Raw genomic sequence first — 16,668 nt, 5'->3', positions numbered from 1 at the left:
ATCTGGGGCCTGGATCTCCTCCATACCTGCTTCATGCCCTGGGGGACGGGGCTATGGCTCCCCACACTCCCTAGCAGATCGTTACATGGAGAAACCTTTTTACAAGCATGCTGATCCACACAGGTGTGCACACAGGTGTACACACGGGTGTTTACAGACGCGGACTACAGCTTTCTTAGCTGCTGCCTCAAAGCACATTGTGCGCTGTCTATCTTGCGTGCTGCACAATATCGTTTAATATTTAGTATCTACTGTTATCTACTGTTAGCTAGTTTATTGTGATGGTGCTGTTTTTTATTATGTTGCTCTTTTTTTTTTGTTTGCTTTCTCTTCTGTTTTTTTTTCTCCATACAGGTGATCCAGGTGTTTTGTTTGTTTTTCTTTCCTTCTTCCCCCCTTTCTCACCGTCTCTTTTCCCTTTGGTTTTCTTTCTCTCCCTCTCTTTCTTTCATTCTTTCTCCCTGTCCTATCCCACAGTCATGTCTGTCCCGTTTGTAGCAACCGAAAATAAAATAAATTCATAATTATAATAAAGGTCAATCAAATGGACCAATATGGCAAGGCCATGATGATCCACTTGGTGAAATAAATCCGCTTGGCATCTTTCTTGGCCTTAAGACAACAATTCTGATGGCTAAAGATCCAAACGGGACACAAAAAAAAAAAAAAAAAAAGAATTGTGCTGTATTGGAAATACCTTTTTCAGACCATAAATTAGTTTTATTCACTGTTAGTCTCCCACTATACAAAAATAAACAAAACCGCTCAATTACTTTTAGAAATATTAGGGGCATTGATCTATCAGATCTTTCCCATGGCATTAATAATTTACCTATCACTGATGCCTCAGCTTCCATAGATGACCTGGTATCTCACTATAACAATGAACTTATCAACCTCTTATAATAATAATAATAATAAATTTTATTTATGAGCGCCTTTCAAGTCACCCAAGGACACTTTACAATAGGATAAAACAATTAGTAAAACAATGGCAAAATAAGAACAATAAAATAAAGCACAAGATAAAATGAACAAACAGTGTATTCACAGTGAATATGCAGATTTGAACAGATGAGTTTTGAGTTGGGATTTAAACTGGGGGAGAGAACCAATATTTCTTATTTCAGGGGGCAGAGAATTCCACAGCCTGGGAGCAGAGCAGCTGAAAGCTCTGCTTCCCATGGTGGTGAGGCGGAAGGAAGGTACAGTAAGCTGGACAGAAGAAGAAGAACGAAGTGAACGGGCAGAACAAGTGGTGGTTAACAGGTCAGAAAGGTAAGAAGGAGCGAGGTTATGAAGGGCCTTGAAGGTGAGCAGAAGAAGTTTGAAAATTATCCGGAATTTCACAGGGAGCCAGTGAAGTTCCTGAAGAACAGGGGTGATGTGCTGGTAGGAGGGGGTTCTGGTGATAATGCGAGCAGCAGAGTTCTGAACCAGTTGAAGCTTATGGAGGGATTTTTGGGGGAGACCATGCAGAAGAGAATTGCAGTAGTCAATACGGGAGGTAACAAGACTGTGGACAAGAATGGACGTAGACTGGGTGGAAAGAGAAGGAAGCAATCTGTTAATGTTGCGTAGATGGAAGTAGGCAGAACGGGTGAGGTTATTGATGTGTGATTTATAAGAAAGATACCTTGGCTCCCCAAAAAACTCTGTTTCTTTCTCTCACTCTGCGCCATGGTATTTACCTGAACTTCGCCAACTTAAAGCTACTGGACGCCTCCTGGAACGTCTCTCCAGGAAAACAGGACTTACTATTCACAAGGACATGTATCTCAGTCATGTACAACATTATAAAGAAGCTATCCATCCAAATCTGCCTACTACACCTCTGTTATTGAATCCGCTGAAGGAAACACTTGCACTTTGTTTTCTACATTGCATAATGTTGTTAAACCCCCAGATACCTTTGCCATACATACACACTCTGCCGCAGTTTACAATAAATTTATGGACTTTTTTTTTACACCAAGATTGAGAATCTTTATCAACAATTGCCCTCATCCTGGGATATGGTCAATTGTTCTATATGCATTTTTTGTCCTTCTCAGCTGTCATCCTATCCATCCAATTTTGAACTTCCCACAATAACTCAGCTATCTTCCATAATTACTAACTTAAAGTCATCATCGTGTAAACTTGATCCACTGCCGACAAATCTTGTTAAACTCTCATTCTCGTCTCTTGCCCCACTGATTGCTAATATCGTACACTCTTCTCTTATATCTGGTTCTGTTCCTTCTTCTCTTAAAACTGCTATAATAACCCCAATACTGAAAAATAATGGTTCAGATCCCTCCAATCTAAATAATTTCAGGCCAATTTCAAATCTCCCTTTCTTAGCAAAAATTTCTGGAAAAGATAGTGGCTGCACAGGTTCATCGTCATCTCACTGGAAATAACTTGTACGAACAGTTTCAGTCCGGCTTCCGTTCATGTCACAGTACAGAAACAGCTCTAGTAAAAATCATCAATGATCTTCTGCTTGCAGCTGACTCTGGACTTATCTCCATCCTCATCACCTTTATTTATAAAGCATTTTAGAACAACCACAGCTGACACAAAGTGCTGTACATTGGAACTGTAAAATAAAATTACATGAGATATAAATAAAAAACAAATAAAAGAAGAGTGAAATCATTAATTAAATAACTACTTCAATTAAAAGAGAAACTAAGTCTCACTGAGGTTAAAAGCCAAGGAATAAAAGTGGGTTTTAAGACATGATTTAAAAGTGGACAGTGAAGGGGCCTCTCTAACGTGCAAGGGCAAATTATTCCATAATTTAGGAGCCACGATAGAGAAGGCCCTGTCCCCTCTGAGCTTCCTCCTGGATCTCGGTACCTCCAGGAGCTGGTCAGCTGACCTGAGAGACCGACAGGGTGTGTGGGGATGAAGAAGCTCAGAGAGGTAAGGCGGGGCAAGACTGTGAAGGCATTTAAAAACAAACATAAGAATTTTAAAATGAACTCTAAAAGACACAGGCAGCCAGTGCAGAGAGGCTAGCACAGGGGTTATATGCTCTCTTTTTCGAGTTCCTGTTAGGAGTCGTGCAGCCGCATTTTGAACCAGCTGCAGACGTGAGAGCAATGACTGACATAAAAATAGAAATAAAATAGAAATAAAAGCATGGATCACTGTTTCAAGGTGCTGCCTTGAAAGAAAAGATTTTACTCTTGCCAGTCGCCTTAAATGATAAAAACTGGACTTCACCACTGCTCTGATTTGGTTGTCCAATTTAAAATCACTGTCCAACTTAAAACCAAGGTCAGTAACAACAGGTTCAAAATAGACTTCCAAGGATCCTAAATCAACAGAGGACTCACAGGGACCACTAGGTCCAAACACCAACACTTCTGTTTTCTTTTCGTTAAAATTTAAAAAGTTTAGAGCCAACCATGTCATCTAGACATGTCAAGAGAGGTTTTATGGAGATGCCATTCTTCTGCTTTAGTGGTAAATAAATTTGGCAGTCATCCGCATAACAATGAAATGCCTCCTAAGGATGGAACCCAGAGGCAATAGATACAATAAAAAGAGCAGTGGCCCTAAAATTGAGCCCTGTGGGTTGCCACATGACGGAGGAGCAAAAGATGATTCGGAACCGAGAAGGCTGACAGAGAAAGTTCTATCTGACAAATAAGACCTAAACCAATTACGTGCAGTGCCACCAATACCCGCTACATCATTTAATTGAGAAATTAGAATATTGTGGTCTACTGTGTCAGAGGCAGCAGTTAGGCCAAGCAAGACAAGAACAGCATGGTTACCAGAATCACATGGCAGAAGGATGTCATTAAAAACCCTTAATAATGCAGATCCTGTGCTATGAAGGGTTTTAAAACCTGATTGAAAAACGTCAAAGATGCCATTATCATCTAGAAAATCTTTCAGTTGACTAAGAACAATTTTCTCTAAAACCTTGGAGAGTAAAGGCAGCTTGGAAATAGGCCTATAGTTCGCTAAAACTGTGTGATCAAGGCCAGGTTTCTTAAGCAATGGCTGCACTACTGCATGTTTGAAATTTGCAGGAACCATACCAGAAGACAGACTGCTGTTAATAATGTCAAGGACATACTGTTGTATACTAGGAAAAATTTCTTTAAAGAATTGTGGAGGGACAGGATCCCGGGGGGAACCTGTGGGCTTAATATGGCAAACCACATCCTCTAAAGTGGAGAGGGTCACAAGCTCAAACTGAGTACAAACAGCAGCGTAAGGGTCAGAGACAGAGGGGTCAGAGTCAGGAGCTGTGATAAGAGCCCTGGTGGTGACAACCTTTTCAATAAAAAAGTTCAGAAAATTACTTCCAAACAGACATTCAATGGAGTATTAAGAACAGTGTCAATGGTCCTAAATAACCCATGTGGGTTATGACAGTTGGAAGAAATAATATTTGCAAAATATTCCCTTTTTGCCTCTTTAACAGTGTTCTGGTAGCGATGCCAGCAGTCTTTTAGAATTTGAAATGATACATGCAGTTTATCCTTTTTCCATCTCCGTTCTGCTTGACGACATTCCCTCTTAACAGCACAAGTTAAAGCTGACCATAGGCACCAAACAGGCATCAACAGGATCCAGAAAACACAGAGACACAAACAGTCTTGGAAATAATCCATGCACTGGTCGGGAAACAGCAGAATAATTCTTTAGAGAAACCTTTAGCTTCACCAGGCGACTGCTTCGTTTACCCCGGCAGTGGTGACAACCCAGAGGCAGTACAGGTACAGGTAACCCGGGGTTTCTGATGCAAGGGTTGCTGCCCACCAGCTCCAAACGACACAATATTTTGGACCACAGGTTTGAGGTCCAATAGTGTCTGCCGATCATACCTCAGCAGAGACTTTGTTTCGTGGATGACACAAATTAAAAATAATATAAACAGGAACAAACTTGGCAGTGACAGACGAGCAGCCACACACACCGGCGCCATCTTGCCATCCTCATTCTCCTTGAGCTTACAGCAGCTTTTGATACTATCTCCCACTGCATCCTCCTTCACAGATTAGCATCTATTGGCATCAATGGTACAGTACTCGCCTGGTTTATCTCTTATCTCTCTGGCTGCTCATAGTTTGTTCAGTTACTCCCTCACAGATCAGTATCTAATCCAGTTAATTCCGGTGTACCCCAAGGCTCTGTCCTGGGTCATTTACTTTTTATCATCTATCTCCTACCCCTAGGTAATATTTTTAGGAAGCATAACATCCAGTTTCACTGCTAAGATGACACCCAGCTCTACCTATCCTCCAAACCCACAGCTACTCTCCCACCCACATCCATTTCTGACTGTTTAAGTCAAATCAAGGTCTGGTTTACTCACAACTTTCTTAAACTTAATGGCAATAAAACAGAATTCATTTTAATAGGCACCAGATCAAAACTGACTACAGTTCCAACCAGTCTTTCGTTATCCGTTGATAACTCTGATGTCACACCCTCCCCTCAGGTTAAGAGTCTTGGTGTCATCCTCGACAGCACTCTGTCCTTCACAGCACATATAAATAATATCACTCGGTCTTCCTACTTTCATCTCCGTAATATTAACCGTCTTCGTCCCTCACTCACTCCACACAGTACCGCCATACTTGTCAATGCTCTTGTCACATCTCGTTTAGATTACTGTAATTCTCTTCTCTATGGTCTACCTCGAAAATCTCTCCATAAATTGCAGTTAGTTCAAAATACAGCTGCTCGTATTATTTCCAGAACAAGAGCCACTGAACATATAACACCTGTTCTTAAACAGCTCCATTGGCTCCCAATTCACCTCCGTGTCAATTTCAAGTTCCCGCTTCTCACTTTCAAAGCCCTTCATAACCTCGCTCCTCCATATCTATCCGATCTTCTCCATTAGGGCTGCCACGATTAGTCGACTAGTCACGATTACGTCGACTATCAAAATCGTCGACGACTGATATAATAGTCGACACGTCATTTGAAGCTTTGTAAGATCCCAAAAGCAGGAATAAGTAGCAGGATTTAAGAGTGTAATAACGGACTGAAACAGAAGATGGCAGCACTGCATGTACAAGGATGCCAGCTGCCGTTAAACCCCGAAGAAGAAGAAACTGTGTCCCAGAATTCATAGCGCGGCCCAGCGCAGTTGTCAACAATGGCGGCAGCTAGTTAGTTTTAATATTACTCTTATTATTCTTTCTGGGTCACAAAATAAACGTTTAACATATTTTCAGGCGAGAATGTAGCTGTGTAAACCTCAAATATCTGCTCAGTTTATCAGGACACCACATATTTTCAAAAGCGCTCCGACGTTTTCGGAGACGTCTGTTACCCACTAGCTCGATAGCTAGCCGGGGGCCATGAGAGCACCGGACTCCCGGCAGATCGTTTTCAAACCCACCGCCCTACTCAGGTTAAACATATACAAGTCACTTAGATAACTTAAAAATGTTATTGTTTGGCTTTTTTCAGTATTTTATTTGTTCCTGAGTAAATCGGCTGAGTTTATTAAACTCCACCGAAACAATCTGCACATTTAATTAGAATTCAATTAACTATCATCTTGTCTTTATTTTTAGTTAGCACAGACCTTAAACACTTAAAGCTGTAAGCTAATGATAGTTATATAAGAGCAGATGCTGCTGGTGCAATAAGCTGTACTTTTACGTTCAATGGATGATGATCTGATTAGTCGACTAATCGCAAAAATAATCGGTGACTAGTCGACTATCAAAATAATCGTTTGTGGCAGCCCTATTCTCCATACATACTCGCCCCTTCGTACACTCCGCTCTTCTTCAGCTTTCCTTCTGTCAGTTCCACCTGCTCGCCTGACTACTATTGGACTCAGAGCCTTTAGTTGTTCTGCCCCGAGACTTTGGATGCACTTCCACTTGTTCTCCTGACCACACACTGTCTCACCACTTTTAAATCATGTCTCAAAACTCATCTATTTAGAATTGCATACACCTGATCTGTCTTAGTCCATTTTTACCTTGCTCAGTTTTTATACTTGCCTTTATACTTTTATGACTGTTTATGTCTAAATTTTATTTGACCATGTTTATTATATATACATATTTTTTTAATGTTTTTTTTTTAAATGCTATTGTTCACGTGTTATTGTAAGGTGATCTTGAGGGTCTGAAAGCCACCTATAAATAAAATGTATTATTATTATTATTATTGTTAATTTCAGTGAGGCAACAGCAGAAAACCCACTCTCACAGAGATAGGATGTGGCAAAGGGAAGCAGAATGCCCACAGCTCTCTGTCCTGTGAGTGGATTCTCCCTCTCCACACCAAGCCAGTAAAGCAGCAAGTCCTCACACAGGGACCCTGACATAACAAAGCAAACAGCCTTGATTGCTATCTATATTGTTCACCTGTAAGACAAAGCTTGTCCTTCACTACATCAAGAAGTTGTTCCTCACTTCAAATATCACATAGGCACCTTGCAACTATGTCATTGGACAGAGGGATGGCACTGATTGTCTCATCAAGCACCACCACCAACCAGAGGCGGAGCCAGACATTTGAAACACCCGGGGCTTAGCCCTAAAGGGTAGTATTCATGTGGGATTTATTTTTTTTTTATTTTTTTTTGGGGAGGGGGGGTTAGAAATGACTGAAAGATTAATAATAGGCTCCGTTTTGAGTTTTGTTCAAAAAAGAATGACTTCATATAGGGAAATGATAGGTTTGTAGCTTGAACCCATCCGCTGGAACGTTAAGGACAATCTGCTACGCAGCGAAAAGCAAGACACAAGGCACCAAAGTTCTCTGATTTACTCATGCATGAGGGAGGCGTCGTTCCACCACTTGACCACCATCAGACTCTCAGCCAGGCTCCCCATAGCACTCCTTTTATTGTGGTTACATGAATATGCATAGGGTCATTAACATATAGCATCTCACATAGGTATACATGTGAACAAAGAATACTGTGTGTGTGTGTGTGTAGGTGTGTGTGTGTGTGGGGGGGGGGGGGGTACTGCTGATCAAAGGGTCATAAAAGCACACAAGCAAACATCCTTGGTCAGGAAGAGGGTAGACCCCCCCCCCCCCCCCCCCCCCCGGTGAGGAGGTCCAGCAGTTCATCTAAACAAAAAGCACTTAGACTAGAACAGACGTAGCTACGTTAATCCTACCATAAAACAATAAGACAAGGTACGACCTCTTCCCATGCTCCCAGGATGTAGCCTGTTAAAGATCACACAACCTATCACTACACAATTGATTATACACCTCTAAGAATATATGGTTAAATATTTCCTAATACAAATGACAATAATAAAATCTAAACCCATCATCACCACCCTGTATTGTCATTTTTTAAGGCTATACGGCGTATATATATCTTCAGCTCTACACCACTTGTCAACATTTTCAGTGCAGGCTTCATTTCATACACACATATTAGCCTTAGCATCCATGTCACGCTGCTGCAACAGTATGAAATTGGTAAAGGTGTTAGCAATCATTTTATTCACCATCGATCTTACACATGGCAAGATGCAACCTGTAAACAAGCAAAGCAAGGCCAATAATGTAAGAATGGGAGTCAAAAACTTTAAGAGCATATTCCACCATGGTCCAGATGTCAACCAGGCTATCCAGCCTTGTGACGCTTCTCCTCCTGATGTGTGGTCCGCCACATATTTCTGCAGAGCAGTTAAGTTCTGCAGTGCTTCATAGATGTCTCCTCCAGTCGTATATCCATCCGGGATAAACGTACAACACGTCTCTCCAATCAGCTTACACACTCCTCCTTGTGATGCTGTTATCAAGTCCAGGGTCAGCCTGTTCTGCAGTACCATCGTTCTGATGGCCCTTTGCTCCTCCGCTAAGACTGTTCCCAGAGTCTTAGTGAGATTAATGTGTCGCAGTAAGGCATACCGGTTGATCTCCACATGATCCCGCACCTCTGCAACTCCGATGTTTGGGATCAGACTTTGGAAGAATTTAGCTCCTCCACTCCAAATGCGAAATTCTCGTGGCACTCCAGTGTCTACTGTTACTCCAAAAGAGTTAGGTGAGGCTATATTCACCTCACGCTTCCGTCGATTTTTATTACAAATTATATCAGTAAGGAAGCTGACTAAATATTCACTGATAATTTATGGCAAAGGGGTGGGATTAAATAAGTGTATACTTCTTCCCACTCCCTTTCAACATGTAAATTAATCAGAATGGTTTTTTGTATGTAATTTGTATAGTATTTTTTTTCTCTCTTATTTCTTTTCTAAATGTACTTGTATATTGTTCACATGTTGAAATAAATTACCAATCAATCAATCAATCAATCGGTTGCCAGGGTGATGTTCAACTCTGTCCATGAAGAAGACATGATCCGATAACTTCACCACGGCACACAATCCTCCCCATCCTTCAGGGAGTGATAGATAGGCTTTATGTCCACACAGGAAATACCAATCAGCCAAAACTCTTGTTCCTTTACTGCTCGGCACCGTCCTTGCACAGCCTGTCCACTTCTGACTCTTTGCTTTTACTGGTATTCTGTAAGCCAGGTTGAACTTGCATTCAGTCCTCCTTGATGTCAAGTTCTCAGCGCACTTCGCACTGGTCAAGCATTTCATGCACCTGCTCTCATTCTCTGGAGGGCAGTAGGTGTATATGTACCCACATAAATGAAGCGGGAGCTGCCCCACTGACAGTGATCCATTGTTCATCACACACAACGGCAGTTGAGCTGCGTTCAGCTTGTTCAGCAATATTATGTCTGGCAGTGGGTCTGACACTTGAGGCCAGGCCAATAAGTCAGTTTGCTCAGAACAATTCACGTTCAGAAGTGGCGACTTACTCCAGGTGATGTTCAGAGGTGTACTGTAATTGGCCTTGGACTAGAGGACTCTGTTGCCAGGATGAGTTGCTAAGCCCAACAGACACCAACTCCTGTCCTCTGGTATGCTGTACGGCCACAGTCCAGATGTATATGCGGATAACGGCATATGAGCACACACATAGCAGTCCGTCCTATTGTTCAAGTGAGCAGTTGTATTCATAAACTGCCACCAAAAGTTTGTAGAATAGCCATGAGGGTATTGGGTGTGGTTTCCTTGGACATACAGGGTCTCCACAGCTGACCATGATGACATCAAAGCCATTACACCCAGCAGGGTAGACAACACTTTACCAGCCATTCTGATGAGTACCTGTGGCTCAGTTGGTTTCTTCACCGGATTGAGACGAGGGGCCCTGGAGGCTCCCCCCCCCCCTTTGTACCCGGTCTTCCTGCCACTTACTCCGAGCTGGCCTGGATGTGTGTCACCTTTTTGCAATGGCTTTGGTGTATCCAGGTGGGTCGTTCTGCAATCTTCACAGCAGTTGGTGTTGTCAGCAGAGCCTGGTATGGTCCGTCCCACCGTGGCTTCGACCAGCACTTCTTCTTTATGACCTTTATCAGCACCCAGTCCCCTGGCTTCAGACGTTCTTCCTGTACAGAAACAGAATCATCTGGCAGATTATTTGCACTCATGACTTCTTTGCTTTTAAGCATTTTAATCATCCAGTCTGCTAGTGTGTTTTCTTCTTCTGCTTTATCATTATCATTACAGAACACTGGAACTCTAAATGGCCTGCCATATATTATTTCAAAAGGCGTTAGGCCATTATCAGTTGGCGTGATTCTCATATACATTTTCACTAGCTCAATGCAGTCTACCCATGTTCTGCCTGTTTCCTCCATTGTTTTCCTGAGTCTCAGCTTTACTGTGCCATTAGTCCTTTCAACCAGCCCTGCACTTTGTGGGTGGTATGAGCAGTGGTTTTTCAGCGTTATCCCCAGATGTTGTGACATTTTCTCAATTACTTCATTCACAAAATGAGGACCATTGTCACTGTAAATAGTCTGGGGGATCCCATGCTCTGGGATCACAGTTTTGCATATCACTTTAGCCACTGAAATAGCATCTGCTTTCTTAGTGGGGACAACTTCTACCCACTTTGAGAACGGGCACACAATTACCAGGCAGTACCTGTAGGTGTTACAGTTAGACAACTCAATGAAATCCATATGGATTACTTCAAATGGGTAGCTGGGTCTGGGAAACCTTCCTCTTTTAGGTCTGAGGTTCCCCTGAGCATTATGTTTACAACATATTAAACATGCTTTACAAAAATGTTTTGAATAAGCATTGAATCCCAGTGTGAAAAACTGCCGTTCGACTGCTGCTACCATCCCAGCTGTTGAGACATGGCAGAGCCCATGGCTCAAAATTGCAACAGTCCTATATAAGTTTTTGGGCAATATAGGATTATCACAAAGATAGTAGACATCACCTCGCAGGCTTGCTCCTTTAGTGAGCCACAGCTGCTTCTCAGCTGGAGGTGAGTGTGACTGCATGTCTGCTAACACATCATGTGTGATGGGCATAGTTTGCTCCTGAGACGCCAGAACATGAACCCCATGTGTTCCAAGGGCCGCTTCCTTTGCAATTTTATCTGCAAAGGCGTTGCCTAGTACAATGGGGTCAGTGCCACGTGTGTGTGCTGCACATTTGCAAACCGCAACTTTACTAGGCAGTAAGACTGCTTTCAACAGGTCCTGTAAAAGTGTCGCATGCTCCACAGGTTTCCCTGTTGATGTTGTCATGCCTCGTCTTGACCACTGAGCGGCAAAGAAATGAAGTGTAGCATATGCATACTGACTGTCTGTATATATAGTCACTGCCTGCCCTTCAGCTGCTTTGCAGGCTTCCGTCAGAGCCACTATCTCAGCTGCTTGGGCAGACATGGAATGTGATAACTGCCCAGCACTGATGACCTGCACGTCATCCACAACAGCAAAGCCCGTTTTAGTCTTTCCCTCTGCTGTTTTAAAACTGGAACCATCAACAAACCAAACCCTGCCCTCAGTGAGTGGTATGTCCGTTAAATCACTTCTAGGTTTACACTGTGTTTCTACATGCTCACTGCACACATGTGGTGTACCCTCCTCCTCCGTGGGCAACAATGTAGAGGGATTCAAAGTTGTACACCGCTTAATAGTTATGTGTGGCTGGGAGAGCAACAGTGACATTAAAGACAAGTGTCTTGCAGGTGACAAGAATGTCATTTTAGTCTGCAGCAATAAAACATCAACCTCATGTGGAACCAGCAGGGTCAAAGGGTGAAACAAAACAATTTCACCAGAACACTTTACGGCTTCAGCGGCTGCACACACAGATCGCACACAGTGAGGTAAGGCACAAGCCACTGGATCCAGCCTCTTAGAATAATAAGCTACTGGCTTCATGCCACCTCCACATTTTTGTGCTAACATGGATGTCATAAAATGTCCTTTACAGTCAACAGTTTGAACAAAAGGCTTGTTATAATCTGGAAGTCCTAAGACTGATGCTCCTGTCAGCATCTGTTTCAGCATGCACAGAGCTTGCTCCCCCTCAGGGGTCCAACTTAAACTGTCTGACATAGCTAAAGGTTTACTGTACATCATATCTAATAATGGCTGCGCAATTTCAGAGTAATGGGGCATCCACGATCGACAGAAATTTAGCAACCCTAGGAATTGCATCATGTGTTTCTTTGTCACTGGCCTAGGTGCTGCCAAGATAGCTGTTTTCCTCTCTGGATGTATGCTTTTCCCTGCTGCACTAAGCAGATGTCCTAAAAATTTCACTTCTGTCTTTACCCACTGTAGCTTTGAAAGTGAGGCCTTGTTACCTGTCTCAGCTAAGTGAGTCAGCAATGCCAATGATATGTCTTTGCAGTTCTTCTCTGAATTGGATGCAATTAAAATGTCATCGACATATACCAACATCTGTGAATGTGATGGAATCACAAAATCAGACAGACAATTTGTAATATTCTGTGTGAAAATTGTAGGACTATCACAAAAACCTTGCGGCAATCTAGTGTATGTGTATTTTTTGCCTTGATACGTGAAACCAAACCAGCCTTGTAAATTCTCATGTACTGGTATGGAAAAGAAAGCATTACTTAAATCTACCACAGTGAAGTGTGTCATGTCTGGCTTAAGCTGATTTAACAAGGTGTGGGGGTCGGGGACGCATGGAGCGATGCTCTCCACTGCCTGATTTACAGCTCTTAAATCTTGAATTATGCGCCACGACTGTGAATCAGCCTTTCTAACTGGGAACATGGGTGTGTTACATACTGCTTGTGGAGCTTCAACTAGTATCCCTGCCTTAATCATATCCTCTATTACTGGTTTAATGCCTTCTACTGCATCAGGCTTTAAAGGATATTGCTTCACTCTTGGCCTAAAAGACGTTTTGGGTTTTATTACTACTGGACTCGCTGTTGTTATTAACCCCACATCAGTCTTCCCAGTAGACCAGAGCTTCTCTGGGACCTGTTTAAGCTCCGGGTGATCTTTGACATCTACAACATATCATTCTACTGTGTCATCCTCACCCCCCATTAAATGTGTTTGTGGTGTAGTATGTGTCACCCATCCCAGCTTTTTACGAAAGATGCTGTGCTGCACGTCTGTCTCCCAACCCCCTCCAGCTTGCTGCCACATTCCAACACTCTCCCCCTGTCTCACCAAAGATGCTAAGTCTGTCCACTCAGCTGTGCCACTCTTTGTCAGTGAAATATGTGGTGTTTGCCCTGTAAAAAGTTGTTGTGCAGCTTCAGAAAGGATCACACTACATCCAGCCATGGTTTCACCATCAGTATATATTGCTTTTATGGTGATTCTCTGTGGCCCTAATTTCAGCACTTTATCTGTGTAGGCCTCATCAGGCCCAGGCATGGTCTTAAATCTCAGTGTGACATGCAAGTCTTCTGGTGGCTGTATGTCATGGCTAGTTGTCAACATTTCCTCAGCTGCAGCTAACAGTTTACAGTTTATTTGATCAGGTCTGGAGGCTGACAGGTCAAGTGTCCAGTAATAATGCAAATCCCCACTGTCCTGATGAACCATTGTCTCAGCAGTTTCACCTTTTCCTGCAGCTATCATCCCAATGGATGTTGGAATTATTGAAATTCCAAGTTTCATCATCATATCTCTTCCCAAGAGGTTCACCGGACAAGTTGGGCACATTACAACTGAACCCTGAGCTGCCTCTCCTGTGGTAGGATCTCTAATCCACACTGGTTTAGAGATTCTATGCTGATTTAACTGACCATTTGCAGACTTCACATAAATTGTGCCATTTGAAGGATCAACTCCTGACACATGATCTTTTAAAACAGTTTTATCTGCACCTGAATCACACAGAAATTGAACAGTTTTGCCTTGCACAGTTAACGTGCGAACTGGTTTTACTTCTTTCCCTGACAGATTTAACAATACTTCAGTCAAATCTAGAGTCTGAAACACAGGCTGTTGTAAATTCTGGCAAAGTAAGGGATCATTTGTACATGTATGTGTGTTAGCAGTGTCAACAGGTGCTAGTCATTTATTATAATAAGGGTTTCTTGGATCAGGGCGTTTATACTCTTCAGGCATGCGATCAGGACACTCCCTTGCGTGACGGCCCATTTCTCTACATTCATAACATTTATCAAATCTCTTGTCCCGTTTCTCTTTAGGGCCCCAATTTCTTCTACTTCTCTCACCTCTGCCTCTATTTCTTCCCCGTCTGAACTGTCCCTGGAAAAAGATTTCATCCGCTAAGAAAGCAGCGGCCTCAGAGTTTTGTGACTTCTTTTTTTTATTTTTAATGACTTCCTGTGCATGGCGGGCCCAGTTCATGCATTCAACGGACCCGTCAGTGTTATGACTAACATTTTGTTTTCTGATGAAATCAGCAATGGGTGAATGAAAGCCATTCATCAAAGCATGTTTTAACTGTTGCTGATATGGACTGGCCTTCTCTGCACTCTCTTCAAGGCCGCTATGTTCTTTGAAAACTTCCTCTAATCTTGCCCTGAACTCATGAACATCTTCTCCTGCCTTCTGAATGCATTGGGCAATTTTGTTGTAATCTACAGAAGCTTTAAAAGTATTTCTAAGACGCTCATAAACCCCGTCAACTTGGCCTCTTAAATTTGCATGGCCATAGGGTAGGACAGTATTACCATCCCTCCCTGTGTAGGTGCCTCGCACCCGAGCCCAGTTATATGTGAGACACTTCCTAAAGGTGGCTTCTGTTTCCTGACCGTTTAAACAGTATGAGGAGCAGAGTTGCTTGTGTTGGGCGATAAATTCATCAACATTAGTCAACGGGTTTCCTAAATCTTTACATGCCTCTGCACATTCAGATTCAGTCCATGGCCTGTAAACACAAATAACACGGCTTCGGTCATCTTCAATACCAAAATGGGGATTCGCAACCTCCACCATGGGAAAGGTATCATGGAAGGGGGAGGCAGGCATAGCAAATGCACTCGTCTTATCCCCTTTAGCTTTGGATCTAGTGTTATAAGGGCTTAAATATTCTGCTGCGGCGTCCCCAAACTCCAGCCGTACTCTGTCCTCCTCCTCTCTCTCTCTCTCTAATGCTGCTCTACGCTGTTGGTCCTTTAACGTCAGCACCACTGAAGTAGACCGCACCGTCTCATCTTCAGGTTTCACAGCTAATGCCTGCAAAGCTGCTCTCTTCGCATTCACTGCCTCCTCTCTTTTCTGCGCCTGCTCTAACCACAGTTTAGCGGACGTCAGTTGTAACTCTCTCTCCTGTTTCAATTTCCCTTTTGCACAAGCTGCCTTTACTGTCAACTGGTCTACTAACATTTGACATTGTCCTACAACCAATTTACCTTCAAAATCATATTTCTTGCGCCAATGTCCTAAATACTTTGCGCTACCGGGAGCGAATTTCACCATAAACTTCTCATCACCCTCTGACACACTCTTGGTTGCTTGGGAACCCATAATAACAACAACAGCTGCTGACGTCACAGACCACGCGTTCTGCTCCGCACACACTCACACAACCACAACAACAACAAAAAATATCCTCGCACACAAACAACAAAAATTAAGCCTATTGTCTCAACGCAGTCTCACACAGGGGCCGCGCGCTTTGCCGCACACAGTGGCAAAGACTTACATAGCAGTGATCACGCGCTTTATCGCACACAGTGATAAAGACTTTCAACGCAACCTCACACAGTGGATGCGTACTTTGCTGCACACAGTGGCAAAGAATAGTCGCACACAGTGACTACACGCTTTATCGCACACAGTGATAAAGACTTTACAACTCAGCCTCACACAGTGGCTAAGATTTTTCACATACCTACTTGGTGTTGCTTATTGCGAGTAGCATCAGCCCCGGATCCTGTCAATCTTCATCCATCGAGGAGAAAAAACAGACGGCTAATCCACCGGCCCGATGATGAATTCTCACGCCTCGGGACTTTGCTGCAGGACCTCTATAAGTCCTGGCTGACGTCAGTCTGTCGGCGTGTCTCTTTTCCCCTCGGTGAATGTCGACTCCAGGTATCCGGCTCTCGAAGGACCGATTAATGATAGGTTTGTAGCTTGAACCCATCCGCTGGAACGTTAAGGACAATCTGCTACGCAGCAAAAAGCAAGACACAAGGCACCAAAGTTCTCTGATTTACTCATGCATGAGGGAGGCGTCGTTCCACCACTTGACCACCATCAGACTCTCAGCCAGGCTCCCCATAGCACTCCTTTTATTGTGGTTACATGAATATGCATAGGGTCATTAACATATAGCATCTCACATAGGTATACATGTGAACAAAGAATACTGTGTGTGTGTGTGTGTGTGTGTGTGTGTGGTACTGCTGATCAAAGGG

General features: G+C 43.1%; 3 protein-coding genes across 3 annotated transcripts in view; 1 reads left to right on the top strand and 2 right to left on the bottom strand.

Moving 5' to 3' along the window:
- Positions 1-16,668, top strand: part of dmpk (DM1 protein kinase) — a 93,438-nt gene that overhangs the window by 24,815 nt on the left and 51,955 nt on the right. The window lies entirely within an intron of this gene.
- LOC147319939 (syncytin-2-like) lies at positions 8,370-9,738 on the bottom strand. The gene is made up of 2 exons (XM_086307387.1): positions 9,280-9,738; positions 8,370-9,036 (listed from the first exon to the last, which is right to left on the bottom strand). Exons 1-2 carry the CDS (start codon positions 9,654-9,656, stop codon positions 8,370-8,372), a joined length of 1,044 nt encoding a protein of 347 aa, XP_086163513.1. The 5' UTR covers positions 9,657-9,738.
- On the bottom strand, positions 13,490-15,724 carry LOC147319938 (uncharacterized). Its single transcript, XM_086307386.1, has one exon. It carries the CDS (start codon positions 15,722-15,724, stop codon positions 14,351-14,353), a length of 1,374 nt encoding a protein of 457 aa, XP_086163512.1. The 3' UTR covers positions 13,490-14,350.

Source organism: Aulonocara sp. 'chitande type north' Nkhata Bay, linkage group LG10, assembly GCF_057382095.1.
Source record: "Aulonocara sp. 'chitande type north' Nkhata Bay isolate Kocher_YH1m ecotype deep benthic linkage group LG10, A_spYH_male_GT1.1, whole genome shotgun sequence".
In the NCBI taxonomy this organism is placed as follows: domain Eukaryota; kingdom Metazoa; phylum Chordata; class Actinopteri; order Cichliformes; family Cichlidae; genus Aulonocara; species Aulonocara sp. 'chitande type north' Nkhata Bay.
The sequence above is the reverse complement of the archived record's forward strand: the minus strand, read 5'-3'. Positions and strand labels throughout refer to the sequence as shown.

Coding starts and splice junctions, on each gene's coding strand:
- LOC147319939 (XM_086307387.1), bottom strand. CDS start 9,656: ATGAACAATGGATCACTGTCAGTGGGGCAGCTCCCGCTTCATTTATGT. Junction 9,037..9,279: donor GACAGAGTTGAACATCACCC/TGGCAACCGATT, acceptor TATAATTTGTAA/TAAAAATCGACGGAAGCGTG.
- LOC147319938 (XM_086307386.1), bottom strand. CDS start 15,724: ATGGTGAAATTCGCTCCCGGTAGCGCAAAGTATTTAGGACATTGGCGC.